Source organism: Pithys albifrons, chromosome 18 (genome assembly GCF_047495875.1).
Source record: "Pithys albifrons albifrons isolate INPA30051 chromosome 18, PitAlb_v1, whole genome shotgun sequence".
In the NCBI taxonomy this organism is placed as follows: Eukaryota; Metazoa; Chordata; class Aves; order Passeriformes; family Thamnophilidae; genus Pithys; species Pithys albifrons.
In genome coordinates this window covers 3,209,257-3,225,935 of record NC_092475.1, presented here as the reverse complement: position 1 = coordinate 3,225,935, position 16,679 = coordinate 3,209,257, and the positions used below count along the sequence as shown (strand labels likewise).

General features: G+C 42.7%; 1 protein-coding gene across 1 annotated transcript; it reads left to right on the top strand.

Annotated features, from left to right (window-relative positions):
• The first annotated feature begins 7,877 nt into the window (after positions 1 to 7,877).
• On the top strand, positions 7,878 to 14,835 carry BIRC7 (baculoviral IAP repeat containing 7). The gene is made up of 8 exons (XM_071573001.1): positions 7,878 to 7,913; positions 10,010 to 10,523; positions 11,143 to 11,242; positions 11,860 to 11,941; positions 12,030 to 12,075; positions 12,966 to 13,190; positions 14,076 to 14,141; positions 14,633 to 14,835. The coding sequence occupies exons 1-8, from the start codon at positions 7,878 to 7,880 to the stop codon at positions 14,833 to 14,835; spliced, it is 1,272 nt and encodes a 423-aa protein (XP_071429102.1).
• Positions 14,836 to 16,679: the final 1,844 nt, after the last annotated feature.

The window sequence follows — 16,679 nt, the reverse complement described above, 5'->3', positions numbered from 1 at the left end:
GTGAGGGGGAATGAGGGACATGAGAGATGTGAGGGACATGAGAGGAATGAGGGACATTGAGGGGGATGAGGGATGTGAGAGGCAATGAGGGACCCCCGAGTCCCCTCCTTGCCTCAGATGGGGCCCTTCAGTCTCCTCAGCCTGGGAAGGGGGGACCCATCCCTGTCTGCAGTGACAGGACCCGAGGGAAGGGCCTGGAGTTTGATATCAGAGGAGGTTTAGGTTGGGTGTCAGGAAAAGGCTCTTCCCCCAGAGGGTGGTGGGCGCTGAACAGGCTCCCCAGGGCAGTGGGCACAGCCCCAAGGCTGCCAGAGCTCCAGGAGGGTTTGGACAACAGGGGGGGGTTGTTGGGGTGTCCTGGGCAGAGCCAGGATTAGGACTTGATCTTTGAGAGTCCCTTCCAGCTTAGGATATTCTGTCCTTTCCTCCCTTGGCTTGTGCAAGGCCATCCGTGAGCCTCTTTGCCCACAGGCTCAGGGTCACTGAGGCACAGAATTGCAGAATATCCTGAGAAGGGATGGAGAGTCACAGTATCATTTAGGTTGGAAAAGACCTCTGAGGTCATCAAGTCCAACCCATGACCCAACACTCCCCTGTCAGCCAGACCATGGCACTCAGTGCCACCTCCAGTCTTCCATTAAACACCTCCAGGGATGGTGACTTCACCACTGCCCCGGGCAGTCCATTCCAGTGTCTAACTACTCTTTCTGTGAAGAAATTCTTTGTAAGGTTCAGTCCAAACCTCTCCTGGTGCAGCTTGTATGCTCTAATCCTGTCAACCACAAGGATCATGAAAGTCCAGCTCCTGGCCCTGCATGGAACACCCCCAAGAATCCCTCCATGTGCCTGAGGGTGTTGTCCAAACACTCCTGGGGCTCTCTCAAACTCGGGGCTGTGATCACTTTCCTGGGGAGCCTGTCCTGGTTTGCCCATTGCCCCGGGCACTGAGGGATCCCCATCTCCCCTCACCCCAGCCCGCTGTAACCAGAATGCCCTGGCAGAGGGGCACAGCCAGCCTGACCTCTGGAGCACCTGGGTTTTTAATCAGATTAATTGAGATTTTTTTTCCTTCCACCTGTTTTGGAGAACCTGTGTGGAGTCATCACTCCCATATCCCAGCTTATGTTGATTTCAGCAGGGCAACTTTTAGAAATTATAAAGTCTTGTAGCATCTTCATGCTTAGTTTTGAGGTCAAAGTGGAAAATTCTAGTCCTCACAATCATCCTTTCCTTTAGACGCAGTTAAAACCAGGGTCTTCTCTGTGTTCACCTTTGGAGATTGTTAGTTTGAGTTTGTACTTATTATCACAATAAAATATCTGAAATGAACAGTCCACTTTTGTCCTTTTTCTGATCAGACATCCAGACATAAGGCAGAAAGAGATGTGCTTTCATCCTCAGTGCCTGAAGATGCTTTGGGTTCTCTGCCTTAGGTTGTAAGTAATGATTGATGTGTCCCTAGAATACCAGAATAGTTTGGTTTGGATCATCTCACTCCAATCCCTGCCATGGGCAGGGACACCTTCCACCAGACCAGGTTGCTCCAAGCCCTGTCCAACCTGGACTGTTCCAATTCCATTTGCTGCCATGTAGTTCTGGACCAAGTCAGTAAGTCTGTGCTCTGGAGAGACCCTGACTGAGCTGCAAAGGCTTTCCAGAGAGCAGAGCTTCCCAAACAAACATGAGGACAGCACAGTGAGCAGCATGGAGAGGGGAACACCTGCCTGGAAGGAAAAGGGAAAGGCTGGCTGGGTGTTTGGGTGATGGGCACTGCTCTGAAGTCCGTGTGATTCTGCATGTTCACCAGTCTCGATATAGAAACACTGTGACTATGAATCATCCTCACCATGAGTGCTTGTGGGCAGAATGTTAGAGCTGTGTTTGCTCCAGAATCCCAAGGTACAGGGGGCTCTGCTGTTAGTCTATACCTGTTAGTTTAAGCTGAAAGACAGCATGTCAGGCATACACATATCTGTACACTCCTGAGTCTTTGTGGGAATATTTTTTTTCTCTTGCATTAGGAAAATGTGAATTGTTTTTTCTTCCTGGTAATGTTAAGAATGTCTATCCGTTGACAAGTACATGATCTTCTAGGAATAAAACTAGTAGGACAGAAAGTCTCAGATGAAGGATATAGACAAGGCAAGTATTTATATATACATTATAAACTTTAGAATATTATTGGAGTGTAACATTGTACACCAGAAGGTAACAGCAGGTTTGTTTGATTTTGGCTTAGTTGAGAGAAATATGGTGGTATGCTCTTCTAGTGCAAGAAGAAGTTACACAAACCTCTTTCTTCTTGTGTCAAAACTCTCTGAAATCTCACAAGAGTTCATGTGTAAGTTAGGGAATACTTTTGCTAGTGTTTGGGATTTTTTTTTTAATTTAGAATTTACAGGGATTTTGTGCAGCCTTCTCCGCTATAAGTAGGGAGAGAAATAGAAGATTGCTGTGTTGGAATCATCTCCCTCCTGCACTCTACACCCCCATGGAATGTTACCAAAGCAAGGATCATTTTCATCATTTTAGGGTGCAAAATAAAAGCAGACATACAGAGAAACTGTATCGGTTCTTGTCTCCTGTTTCTTGTGTCACTGACACATTGTTTGTGAAAACATGAGGAGGGAAATCATATGCAAAGAGTGTGGCCTGCGAACAGATCCCATCTGACATCAGCATCACACAGGCTGTTCTCTGCAAGACAAGGAGCTCAACAGAGCAACAACTGAGCAGGAGGACTCTCCCTTGTCTCCCCCTGATCCCCATTGCTGGCAACTCACTCCTGCTGAGATCATGTAGTTTCCATTAAATTGTAAGGTCAGTCTCTCTGCTTACCTTGTAGGTTATCCTCATGCATTTTCCCCTTCAGCTCTTAACAGTGCCCTTCTGTTGTCTTTCTTCCTTGTCTTCCAATCTTGCTATTGATTATTGGTACAGGGACAAAATAAACCTACTCAGACTCGATTTACATGGAGAAAAGCAGATGACTGGAGTGCCAGTAGTTCAATAACAGATCCTTCTCCCTGTAGCCCAAGCAATATTCAGGCAGGTAGGCACATTCTCTGCAATAAAACCAGTCCAAACTATAGCAGAATTTTATTGGAAAATCAGCTGTTCTGTGATTCTTAATGGTTGATTTTACACTCTTTAAATAGTAGGATGAGCTCCACTAGAGTCCTAACAATGCCTGATCAATCCTTCTTTAAAGGTAATTTAATGGCTGAATGGTGGAAGGTACATTGGGCACAAGTGGATAGCAATCTCCTCTGAGGATTTGTTACTTTGATTTGTGAACAGTTTGGAGTAGCAATGCCACTCAGTTTACCTGAGGCTTCATGTCTGCTGTTGTTGTTCCACTTGGCTTTGAGTAGATAGAGGGAATAGAATCCTCTATGGCAAAATCAGAAGGAATTGGGAAATGATCAGTCAGTGAGAGGAAGAGGCAGGAGCAGAGAGGAAGGAGAAGCACAAGTGATCTTTGGGGAAAACTGCCAAATGCTGCTTAGCAAGGGAGGAAGAAAGAGAGGAAGAAAGGGAGGAAGAAAGGGAGGAAGAAAGGGAGGAAGAAAGGGAGGAAGAAAGGGAGGAAGAAAGGAAGGAAGAAAGGGAATATCATTCCTGTTTTCCATGCTCACTGTGGGAACTGTACTTAGCCCTACAGTCCTCTCCCAAAACTGTAATTCATATTCTTAATGCTTGTGCTGCTGCTCAGGCCTCTAAGCAATCCACTTGCTATTTGGATCTTTACATCACTGATCTGCTGAAAACTGAAAATAGTTCATTCAATTTGGGGCAGCATTGAATTTTTGCAGATTTTTTTTAAGTATTCAGACTGTTGTGGGAAACAAACAAAAGAGCAACAAATAATGGGTGGGGTTTGGATTTGTTCTTTTTCCTTTTTTTCCCCTTATGAAGTTTGTGTTCACTGGCAAAGACAAGAAGGGACAGAAAGCCAAGTAAATAGTCAAAAAAAAGACCTTTGAAAAAGGAACTCACGTTTTTCATTTAGTGAAATAAAAAAGTGAGTATTTGCTACAAACACTTACCTTTTGAAAAAGTATTGAGCAGTTTTCAACCCACTCTTCAATAGCAAAAATAGCTTTTATAATAGGCTGGACATTGAAATAATGAAGTTATGAAACAATTTTCCTCATTCCAAGGAAGGAGCATGTTTGCTTCTTTTTCAAATCACAGTAGGATTTTAAGGCCAGTTCCTCTAGTGATTTTTTGAGTATCTGCTGTGCTTTGCAGGTTTTCCTTTTGATATATGCTGTGTTCTGTTCTGTGGGCTGGTGTATTAATAGGATTGGGTTTGAAGCACTTTCATGAATCATGTTGCAAGCTACATTTAGCTATTCCTATTACAATACATAAAGTTTTGAGGCAATCAAATGCCATGGTAGGGGAGACCAGGAAAAAGAATTAGGGCAGGAGATTGAAAGACTTGAATCCTCAGGAAATCACAAAACAGGTATCTGTTACTCACCTGTGCATTAGTTCTGGCAGTCTGTATTTATAGTATGTGAACTTTTTACAAGAGCATGAAGTGATAGGACAAGGGGGAAGGTTTTAAAGCAAAAGAAGAGAGATTTACATTCAATGTTAGGAAGAAGTTCTTTACTCAGAGGGTGGGCAGGCCCTGGCACAGGTTGCCCAGGGAAGCTGTGGCTGCCCCATCCCTGGAAGTGTTCAAGGCCAGGCTGGACAGGGCTTGGAGCAACCTGGGATAGTGGAAGGTGTCCCTGCCCATGGCAGGGGCTGGGAACAAGATCAGCTTTGAGATCCCTTCCAACCCAAACCATCCTGTGATTCTGTGATTTACTCCACAGCAACATTTTACAGGTTTCCTGAATTAATGATTGTTAATATTTGGAGCAATAAATAATTTATTATTATTAATGTGTTAAATTTGTTTTCCATTATTATTGAAAAGTCCACTGAGAGAAGTGCAGCAAGGAAGACATTGATAGGCAGAGAAGATCCATTTAGATGTACTGCTATGGGAAAAGAAAAACCTTGAGCTGGATAAAACAGGAAAGTGAGACTTCTGAGCTTTGCCCTGAGGGAATGACTTTGCGCCTGTCCCAGGGGTGACCAGTCAGTTTTCAGTGTGCCTTGTCATTATTCACTGGGTTGGATCCTGTCCCCAGTGGGTTTGTTTTATGGATGCTGTGGAGCTGTGTCAGGAGCCAGCAATGTGCCCTGAGAGGCAGCTGAGCAGACAGGCACCCTCATGGGTTTCACTGGGGCAGAGCAGTGGCTGCAACTCCCTGCAGAGCAGCAGAGTGAAGGTGTTTTGCTGCAGGAGACCAGCTGACTTTTCAGTGAGAACAAAGCTGAAGGACAACAGACCAGGAACAGCAGGTGGAAGAGGAAAAGCAAGGCCCTAAATGGAGAAACAACAGCAATCATCTACTTCTAGGGCTACTAATTTAATGATTTTGTCTACTCTGCTTCAGGCTGGAAAGCAGTTATATCACAAAGTCTGAATGTTTTAGTCTTAAAAATGGATTCTTGTCTTCATAGTGGTTAACAGTGGGTTTGAGCAAGTGAGAATAGCAATTATGTCATAAATTTCCTTGATATCCATCTCCTTTACACACCAGTTGCAGTGGCAAGCTGTGGCATCTATATTTGTGTTCCAGCCTATTTGTTTCTTCACTTATGCCCACTGATACCTCTTTTACCCCTGCTATAAAAGCCTCTTTCCTCAGTAAACTCTTAATTTATTGGAGAAAGAAAAATAATCATCCTCAAGCTAAACCACCCAGAACAGCTTTGTCCCCTTACAGCTGTGTAGCACCTCGAGGTTAGAGATGCTGAATTCTGCTGGAGTTTTTCCAGGGGATCCAGTCACTTTAGCCCTTTCAAGCTCTTCATCATGCTGTCACCAGCTATAATTTGGCCCTTGTGTTTATTGATTGCTTTCCATCCAAATCAGGCTGACATTAGTGAACATATTTTTGATTAATTATGTTTATATTCCTTTCTTCATCGAGTGTTTCAAATCACTGTCTAGTGATAGCACTGCTGATCATTATCACTGAGCTCTCCTGGACTCCTGATTGATGTTTACTGATTCCCACATTTGTTTGTCATTAGCTCATGACACTCTTCATTTTAAGAAATATTCAGAAGTTCAGTAGAACAACTTCATTCTCTGAAAAAGAACTAAAAATGTGTATGACTTGCTAAAAAAAGATCAGAATTAGTTGAAACAACATGTTACTGTTTGCTTTCCAAATTTTGGTGTGCTAAAATACCACCCCCCTCTCCCCATGATTTATACATGGTGACTTCTATTTACTTGCTCTCAGCACCAGACTTGATTTCACTTCATCATTTTCTGCTGTGCTCATCTCACCAGTTCTCCTGAAATGTTCTCCCCAAACCCACATAAAACCAATCTTAAACCTGTCCTGAAATTTGCATGATGGCAGAATTTTGTGTGTGCAAGGAGAAAACCCCAATAATCCCTGCCAGAATCAGTCAAATGTTGTCAATTAACTTAAAAGCTGCTTTAGAGCTCCTCTGAGATTTATACAGCTCTTCCCTCTGTAACAGTCACACTGGTGGCTGCTCTAGAACAAGTGGAATTTTACACCTCCCAAGATCACCTGTGGGAAGCCCGTGGTTATAGGTAGTACAAGGTGTAGTCATTGCTTGTAAAATGCCTCATAAAATAAGAATTATCCATCATTCTTATTGATTAACAAGTGATTGGCTACAACTCAGTCCTCAAACAGCCTCTGTAGAAGGGACTTTGCTAACTCTGTATTTAGGGTGTTAGGACACATTCTTCAAAAATCAACCTAGGCTTAGAAAGAACAGGATCCATGGAGCAGAAGACAATGTGAAATTATTTTTATATGTATTTTATTATATATAAACTCATTAGGGACAAAAAAAGCCCCAAACCGAACACATTTGCTTGTTTCAAGATCCTGCAAGTGGCCTATATAAGCACTGCCCTCTACTGCTCAGGGGCTTTCATTAACGAGTATTTAATTAAAAAACCTGAACACTGTTCTTTATAATGAAAATGTTTCTACAGACTTGGTGTAAAATAAAAGGACTCTGAATCTTTTTATTAAAAGAAAAATCCTAGTTTATAATTTTTTAGGAACATAAACCATCTGTGTTCTTATGTTTATACAGTTTAGAATAAACTTCATCTCTCAGGCAGAAATATGGTAAAAGAGAACATATTTTCAAGTAATTGCACCTTTCAAAACTACCCTTAAAGTCTTATTTTTTGAATTGTGACCTCAGGAAGGCAAAGGAATAGGAAGATTTCAAAATGTGAAGATATAATCATAGCAAAAGAGTGTTGATTCCCAAAGTCAAGGCAAGACAATCAATTCAAGCTGTCTTGAGAAAATTCTTCTTCCTATTGATCTGTTAATTTTACAGTACATTTTCTTAAGAAATGTAAGGTGCAAAATGCATGTGTGAGAGCAAGTTGGAAAAGTTGCAGAAATATTGTTATTAGAGTCACAGCAAAGTAGTAGGATGGGAGTCATTATATCATGGAATCAGAACACTGTACCTGGTACTCCATTAGGTTTTAACAGGAGCACAAGTCTTAGTTGCTAATATTGTTTTCATCAGGAGTCAAAATATTTTTTTTTGACAAAGTTTGAGCTTCTCTTTGTACCTTTCCATGGTGCCCTCCCATTTATAAGATCAAATGTGGGCTTGTTAGCCAATAGGGAATTTCAGCCCAAACCCAGCCAATTGGAGGGAACAAAGCATTAGAAATTGCCTCTGAGGCAGGTGGGGTCACTTATACCAAGGAGAGTTTCTGCCCTTTTGGGAGAGGTTTTTATGTAGCTGAGAAGAGATTTGTGTGGTGCTTGTGAGAGTTTTAGTTCATGGAAGCATTCTGGATTTTAGTTCATATATTTCAGGTAAAGTTGGAGTTTGTGTTTTGTTTTGGGGTTTTTTAAATACTTGTATTTTTATTGTGCTAATTTTAAGGAACTGTTGGTATGAGCTGTTGTGTTGCTTTGGCTTTATACTACAGTGTAAGTAGGAGGTTGTGTGAGAACATTGTCTTTTAGCATTGCTGTAGCTATTTTAAAGCCTTGGTAGCCAAGAATGAATCTTCTGCAGAGCATGTAAATGTTTTCAGTGCAGGTTAAACATATTAGGGCTCTTCATAAGCAAAAGAGAAATATATTTGTTCTCTTACATTGCATTTCTTTTTTAAAAAAAGGTTTTGGATGGATGTAATAATTTTGGATTTGTTTTCTTGCAAAACTTGCTCTGATATATTTTTCTTAAGTGGAACTAGGCTGAGAACTTGTTCATCATCTTGGTGCAACTCAGCATTTGCTGTAGCTTAAGAGTTATAGCTTTTGTTTTGTTAGGGCTCAATATGGGAGCAGCACTGGCTGTAGCTGTGCCTGATGAACAAGCCTCGCTTGTTTCTCTGTGTTCTGAGAGCAAAATCTGCTGTGCAGGCTGAAAAAAACTGTGTGCTCCTCAGTTTGCTTAGCTTGCAAATTCTGCTGGGTATCAGGGACTAATGGCTTTGGTTTTCTTCTTTCTGTATGGATTTTTCTTTACACCAGTGACATAGATCTTGAGTAACTACTTTAATGTATTAAATAAAGCACAATTTCTAAAACTTTAGAGCCACTTTCTACAACTCTGCTTTCTGTCATTACAGAAGAAAATTCTAGTTGCTGGTGAACTTTCTCTTCCCTGCTGCCTTTCCCTGTGAGATGCATGTGGTTGACCAAGCTTGATTTTGCTCTTGTAACTACTACACAGGTGCTCTCCACTTGTTTGTATTTCACTCTGTGCCTGTTCAAAAGAGTGCACTGCTGTAATTATCTGTTACCTTAATGTGATGTACCAGCTTTGAAAACCTTTAACTTTTTGTATGTGTATTTATATTTTTTTCTTTCATTCAGTATTTGCCTGTGTGATATTTGGGGGTCTGTGTGCCTACAATGCTTGGCCCTGATAACCAGTAGATTGTTATTACTTCTTTGGCATGAGCTTACCTGTTGTGTTAAGTGGAGAAAGGATCTCCAGGCCCCTTAATTACAAAAAAAAAAAAAAAGGAGCTGATTGCACCTACTACGTGTGATGAAGTGGTGACTTCACTCCCAAGGAATTCCTCTGACATAACTAGTTAAGTTGTTCCTTATTCTCAGTTGTCATTCTATGGCATTTTGGAAGTGTCTTTGCCAGCCATGGGGAAAGTATTGGAAGCAGTAGCTGAATTGCAGCTCACACAGGGAAGGGCTGTCACCTTAAGCAGAATGAAGGTTTGGATAATCAGGCACTGATTAACTTCTTTAATTGCACTCTTCCTCTTGCACAGGCAGAAAACAGAAAAAAAAAAGAGAGAATTGTTGATTTAAGAACACTGCTTCATAGAAAGTGCACTAATTATTTTAGGCTGTCCCCTGGAGAAGTTCTTTCCTAGAGATGTTTCTAGATATTCATTGTTTAATTAGGACAATAAGGTTGTGAAAAATGTACTGATGTTCTGTGTAGTGTTTGGCTGTAAACTGGAGATGATGAGACACTTTGTTTGGGTGTGACCATTCTCTGCTTTGTTTTGGCATGCCTGCTGAAATTTGGTTTTAGGGATAAAAAAATTTTAGTTGTAGTTTAAATGCTGAGCAAAATGGGGATTTATCTCACAGATCAAATGCCAAAAGCTGGATTGGTTCAGCTTGGGAGCAGCACAGGTTTTGCCCTCCCCCTTTGCTCTCTGTTCCATCTCTCCTGTAAATTGGCAGAGGAGCTCTGAAAGTGCTGGTCTCTTCCCATCAGACACCAGTGAGGGCTCAGCAAAAGTTGAACAGCAAAGTACAGAAGCACCAGGTCTGTGTTTGGGCTCAAATTCCTAAACAAGCTCAGCTTTGGCCAGAGCAGGAGCTTTCTGGAACATTCATGGGGATGGGGAACAAATAACACAGGGCGAGTGCTGCCTGATGCTGGGGATCCAGCTGACTGCTCTGGGATATCTCCTCCTCTCTTTCAGAACAGGGACATGGGGGATGCAGCACCAGCAGAGGGGACTGAGCAAGGGGCTGCCTCTTTCCAACTCTTTGATTCCAGCATGAGGAGTATGGAGAGGAGGCTGAGGACGTTCCGGCGGTGGCCACGCAGCTCACCTGTGTCTGCCCGAGACCTGGTCGAGGCTGGGTTTTTCTATGTGGGTCCCAGAGATGAAGTGCAGTGTTTCTGCTGTGGTGGAGTCCTGAAGGACTGGAGACCTGGAGATTGCCCAATAATAGAGCACCTGAATTTCTTCCCTTCCTGCAAATACATTTGTGGAGAGAATGCTGGGAACCAAGAGATGCTACATCTTCAGGAGGTCTCTGACACTGTGGATGGGCAGTTCCTCAGTCTCTTCCAGGAGACAGCCCTGCCCAACGATCCGGAATACCCAGAGATGGTCACAGAGGAGATGAGACTCTCTACATTCCAGAACTGGCCACAAAATTCCCACATTTCTCCAGAGCAACTGGCCAGAGCAGGGTTCTTTTACACAGGTAGGTACTCTGGTGAGATGTTCTTAACTCTTATTCAAGTCATCTTTTGAAGGTTTCATGATGTTTTATTGCTTTTACAAATGCCTGCAAGTATGTGTGTTGTAGTTAAAAACTGCACCCTTCCTTCAGCATGTGCTGCTTCACTTGCTGCTTGTGCAGAATTCATTTCAACATTAACTCCTGTTTGGGTACTGAGGGGGCCACTAGTAAGTGAATTCCTTTGCCAGCAGGAGTGGAGAAAGTGATGTGTTTTAAACAGATGCTTTACTGGCAGAAAACTGTGTGATTCAAGATCCATTGAGCCTGTTTATTATTTGCACTTCTAAAAGGCCTTGAGTTTGCTTGGCACTTGGTTCTACTCCAAATAGAGTAGAGGGAGGATTGGGCAGGTATGTGTGTCATGCTGCCTGGTAGCTTGTGACCCAGTTCTGGAATCATCCCAACCAGCTGCAGCTCTGGGAATTCAAACGGGTTTCCTGCCCCTGTAGTGCTGGTAAATGGTCATGTGTTCATCTGTTCTGTCAGTTGCCTGTGTTTTGTCTCTCCCGAGGTTCTCCTCCAGGGTTAGCAGAGCATGAAGTGTCTTAGGGATCAAATAACCTCTTGATATCCCTTTCAGGACGAGGTGATGTGGTGAGGTGCTTTTACTGCGATGGAGGTGTGAGCAGCTGGTCGTTTGGAGATGATCCTTGGAGGGAACATGCCAAGTGGCATCCAGAGTAAGTCAGTCTTGGCTGACAAATGCCCCTTACAGCAAGACCAAAAGATAGGTCATACATTTCACACTGATAGTTTTCTTTCATAGGATAGAAATATTTAGGTCCTCTCACTTTAAAAGCAAAATAAATGCTCAAGCTCAGGTAGAATGGCACAGTTCAGACCTGAGATTTTCTAACTGACCCAGAGCTCATCATCTAAGAGTTCAATTAAAATCACTTTCTTTGACATCAAAGAACAGCTTTATTTATTACTACTCTGAGGTACAAAAAGAAATGTGTTGTAAACCTTGGGTTTCTATAACAGTTCTTGTGTTTATTTTATTTCTGTGAACGGCTCTCTCATCACAGAGATGAGAGAGCAGTTCCAAAGCATGTTACAACTGAGTTCATCTTGGGCCAAACATGAAGATTGAATTAAGGGGGAGGGATCATGAACCTCTTACTGTCAACCTTTGTGCAGCAAGTGAGGGTGGGAAACACCACAACACTCCATCTGTAATGAATATATAGGAGTTTGCTCATAACCCACAGCACCCTTTGCTAAAAAAAAAAATCATGCTACTGCTACTTGCACTTGAGAGATCCTGTACTAATATGTTAAACCTTTCTGCTTCTAGGTGTGAATTTTTATTGCAGTCAAAGGGGAGACAATTTGTTAGCACTGCTCAGGAGACCTTTAGTACCACCCTGCTAGCTCCAGTGAGTCATGTTACATATTTAGTGTGTAGTAGATGGAGGTTTGGCAGATGGGGGAGTTTTGAACCTGCTTCTCTTTGTCAATTTTCAGAGTTATTCCTGGGATCGGACTGAACAAGACTCCCCTCCTTCCCAAGGTCAGTGCTGTAATTACATGGTGGTTTGTTTTCTGTTGAAAATCTTAGTTCTACCATCCCACCCCAGCTACTGTGCAACCTGTAGACATGGTATTTGTGAGATGTTTTGATAGCCTAGAAGCTGCTTCACTTTGGTTTTAGGAAATAGTCTCTAGCTCAAGAGAAAAAATTACTTCTTCTTGTGAGACTTTAGTCTAAGACCAGAGGCACTTAGCTAGTCTAGATAATTGTGTGAGCTTGGAGTTGTGAATGCTCTTGATGTTGCTGTCTGTCTGTAGAGTCTTTCACACTACAACATTTTAAACATGCTTGATAAGACACCAGAGAACAGTTAGATGTTTCTGAAAGTGTTGATCCTGGGGATTATTCCCATTCCTGGAAAATTTCAGTAGGTGAAATTTGGCTCCCATGAGCTTAATTAAGCAAGATTTAAGTCTTTGAACAGGCTGCCAGCTGAATTTTCTGCTTCTGTTGCTACTGATGAATGGCTGAGTTAGACTGAGGTAGCAGACACTTCAATTAGGATGTTCTACTTGATATTCATGGAAACAGTTTGGAGGCTTCTGTTCTGGGATGTGAAAACAGAGATAAAGATTCTGGACTGAGGCCAAACTCAGCTCACTGGTAAGAAGGAGACTTAGTTTACTGATACAGAAGAATAAACCATCCAAAATTAGTCTCTGGGCTCTTATGAAATTCCTTTTGATTAATATACTTGTGAATTGTGTTTAGAAGTAAAAACTGTGAGTCTGGATATTAGTCTGGCTATATAGATAACTTGGAGTGTTCAAGAATGTTGATACCAATTCACATAGAATAGCTTCAGGGGGTGGCAGATTTGGGGCAAAAGTTCTTCCTTTTTGGTAAAGTATCTGCTCACTGCTTTACAGATCCTCTGAGGGTTTGGAAATGCCTGGCTCACCCTTCTCAGGATCAGTGTAACACAGTGCACAATGTCCTACAGATGGGCTTTGACCCCCTGTGTGTGGCAAACCTGATAGAGAAAAAATTCACCCTGGCTGGAGCTTTCTACTTGTCTGAGTCTGAACTGATTTCAGACCTGCTTCAGTCAGAGGAGAGAGCAGGAGGGAGAAGCAGAGCAGTGGGAAGCAGAGGTAGGCCAGACCCCACACTTGCTCTGCATGGGTGTCTCACCTCTTGCTTGACCTTGAGCACTGTTAAGAGGGTCTGTGGGTCTGCCTTTCCTCCTCCTGGGCTGGAATTTCCCCAAGCCTGCCTTTCCTTGCAGGCTGAACGATGGGATTCTGATCCTACAGAAACCTGGAGGAGCTGTGGTGACTGGGCTGTCAGAGACCATCTGTGCCCCCACTTGGCTATGGTGTAGATGTCCTTGATGATTCCTGCTGCCATTAGTCCTGCAGTGGCAACTCCATGATGTGGAGTCTTGTGCACAAATTCTTATCTGATCCAGACAGAGGTGGTTGTCTGAAGCAAAGCTCTAGGATGGATGATTACTCCAAGCCTATTTAAAACTGGATCAATAACTTGATCAGAAACAGCCATACTTCTTGTCTGGATAATATATAATTTCCTTAACTTGTCTATCTTCTGTTACCTGTTTTGTGGAGTCTGTTTGCCAGGTGAAGTTTACCTGGAGGTGCAGTTTCCAAAGCTCCTCTCTCCATAGCATGGCCTGCCATTTCTGTAGCTAACACAGGAAAAAGAAGTCCACAGAATGGAAAATGTGATTGAATAGTAGCACAGGAGCAGGAATGAGCAGCTGATGGCTCTTGCTGCCTGACAGATAAACCAGCTTTCAGGAGACAATATCTTGGTAGGGAGGTCAACCTACATAGTGACTGAAGCACCACAGAGAACGTATCAGCTGCACCAGCCTGAGTGTGTAAAATAAACAGCAGAATAAAGAGGTGTTTAGCCAAAGGCTTCTGAGATCCAGGATATTTCATCTTTTCACACACACTGTCTGGAGAGGGAGAAAGGGACAGCATTTAATACCATCTTCTTTCCTGGTTACACAGATGCTGCTCGGAGGGAGGCTGGAACATCAAGAAGAGAAATGCAATCTGTGCAGCAAAAGGAATCAGGTGCTCTGGGCTGATAGTGGTGGTGGAATTGAGTTTAGGCATAATTGTGATGAGTTTTAGAATAATGGCATCAGTAATCATTGTATTAATTCATTTTTTTTAAATCTTGAAGGAGAGTGTGCACTTACCTGAGTGGTACCTGAACATAAAACCCTTATCAGGAATTAGAGTTCCACTGTGAAGCAGGCTGTTATAAAAAAATCCAGTTTATTGGGATAATTTACATTCCACAGTAAAATGATGTTGTTCTCTGTCCCTGCTCAGTCCAGCACGTGTAGATAAACTGAATCTTGTGTAGATAAGCCAGGTTATAATAACTGTAGTTTTTCAGCTTAAATGAAACTTGTCTGAGAGGCACTTCTGCCATCTCCACAGTCAGTCTCTGAACAAAACAATGAGTAAGTTAGTGTGACTTCCTAAACTGTCAGGGCTGGCACTCTGGAGCTGTAAGAATAATAACAGCTTGGGCTTTTTTTTTTCCTTTGGTAAAGATGAGTCTCAGCTGAGCACAGAAGAGCAGCTGCGCCGCCTGCAAGAGGAGAGGACGTGCAAGGTGTGCCTGGACAGAAATGTGTCTGTTGTGTTTGTTCCTTGTGGCCACCTGGTAGCTTGTGAAGAATGTGCCCTCAATTTGAGACTGTGTCCCATCTGCAGAGCTGTGATCCAGGGCAGTGTGAGGACTTTCATGTCCTGAGCCATGATGAGCCGAAGGGGAAAGATAAGTCTGCACAACTCATTCATAGGAAGAAAATCTAAATAGTTTGCTGCTGGAGCAATCTTATTTGCAGGGTATCTTGGCATAAGTGTAAAAACTCACTACATGTGCCTCCTGTGCACAGTTTCTAGTAAGAGTTGCTGGTTTGATGTACTCTTGCTGTAGGACTGCTCCAGAAAAACTGCTGGGTTCTTTTGTCCTCCAAAAAGAGACTTTTTTTGACAGACTCTTATCCAAAGTCCTGTGTTCTCAAATGAATCTTTGCTCTGCACTGAAATCAAAGGCTGCTTTTAGCAGTCTCTCTGGTTCTTTCTCACTCATTGGAAAGTGGTTTAGAGATTATTTTGCTAGGGCTACCTTCAGTAAGTTTGAGTGAAAATGGGAGTATTTTTTTATACAAAATGCATTCTGTTGAGACAAGAATACTCAGCAGCAATGTGTTGTGGGAAGGGGAGAATCTAACTTTTTCTTCTGAGCTCTTTGCTGTCTTTTCCTCCCTCTTTTTTGTTGAATTTTCAACAACTGATGAAAGGTATCACTAATACTCAAATCTACATAACAAAGTGAAAAAGCCTGGCCTGTAGAAGACTCTCCAACCTCTTCAGTCTCAGATGCCCTCCCCAGGTGAAAGGCTCTTAGCTCAGGGTCACTAGAAGGTCTCCTGGAAGCTTCTGATGTTCTTCTCTGGCTCTTGGGTACTACCCTACTAGAGGACAGCTATGGAAACTTACCTTCTATTTGCTGGTTAAACTGGTGATTCTTATTTAAAATGGAGTAGTCTATCATTTAGCCAAAAAGAGTAGGCTTTGTTCATACTCTAACTTGTTAACTGAGGGGGAAAGGAAAAATATTTTTAAAAGTAAACTGTTCTTTTTCATGGAATAAAATTTTTCCTTTGTTTAACTTAAAGGTCTGAGTATCTGATTCCAGTACAATTCCCTCCTGGGATGGGGGTGTTGGTGGTGTCCTGAAATGTTAGAGTGACATCAGGTTGTAGGTCACTTCTGTTCTTCAGTGCTACATATGCATGAGAAAAGCAGCTGTTCTTACCAGGCTTGAGCTTCCCTCGGAATTCCCAAGGCAATGTGTGGGAATCATAGAATGGTTTGTGTTGGAAAGGATCTTTAAAGCTCATTCATTCCAGCCCCTGCCATAGGCAGGGATACCTCCCACCAGCCCAGCTTGCTCCAAGCCCTATCCAACCTGGCCTTGGACACTTCCAGGAATGGGGCAGCCACAGCTTCTTGGGGCAAGCTGTGCCAGGGCTTCAATACCCTCACAGGAAAGAATTTGGATCCTCCAGATTCTCTTAAACTGCACAGAAGGGATAAGGATGCAGAAGAAGGACCTGATACATGAAACTAAGCAGGTGGGGTATAATTCTGCATCTGCACTCCTTGCAGAGTTTTGTTATGTGCCTCTTGAGTGCATCCATGGAGGACGGAGTCCTGGCTGTGGAGATGCTTCTTTCTGGTTCCAGCTCTGGGTATTGAACAGGATACTGGGCTTGTCTGTGAGTTACTTTAAGGTGTCAGTTGTCCTTGGACCATGTGGGAGGGCAGCTCTCTGCATCCCTGCCTTCAGAAGAACATCATATCAGTGCATCTCTTGGCAAAGGCAAGAGAAATTAGTAGTTGAGCAGTTTAAACTGTCCAACCCTTGGAGGATTTGGTGGGTCTATGCCAGACAGCAGCTTTCATAGAGAACAGACAGAATGTCCCCAACATGCCAAATTAGGTGTTGTGTGGGTTCAAGATGATATTGGCTTTGTTTTGCCTCTATAAATAGCAGCAAAAGCTTGCACTTTAAATAGAAGTGCTAAT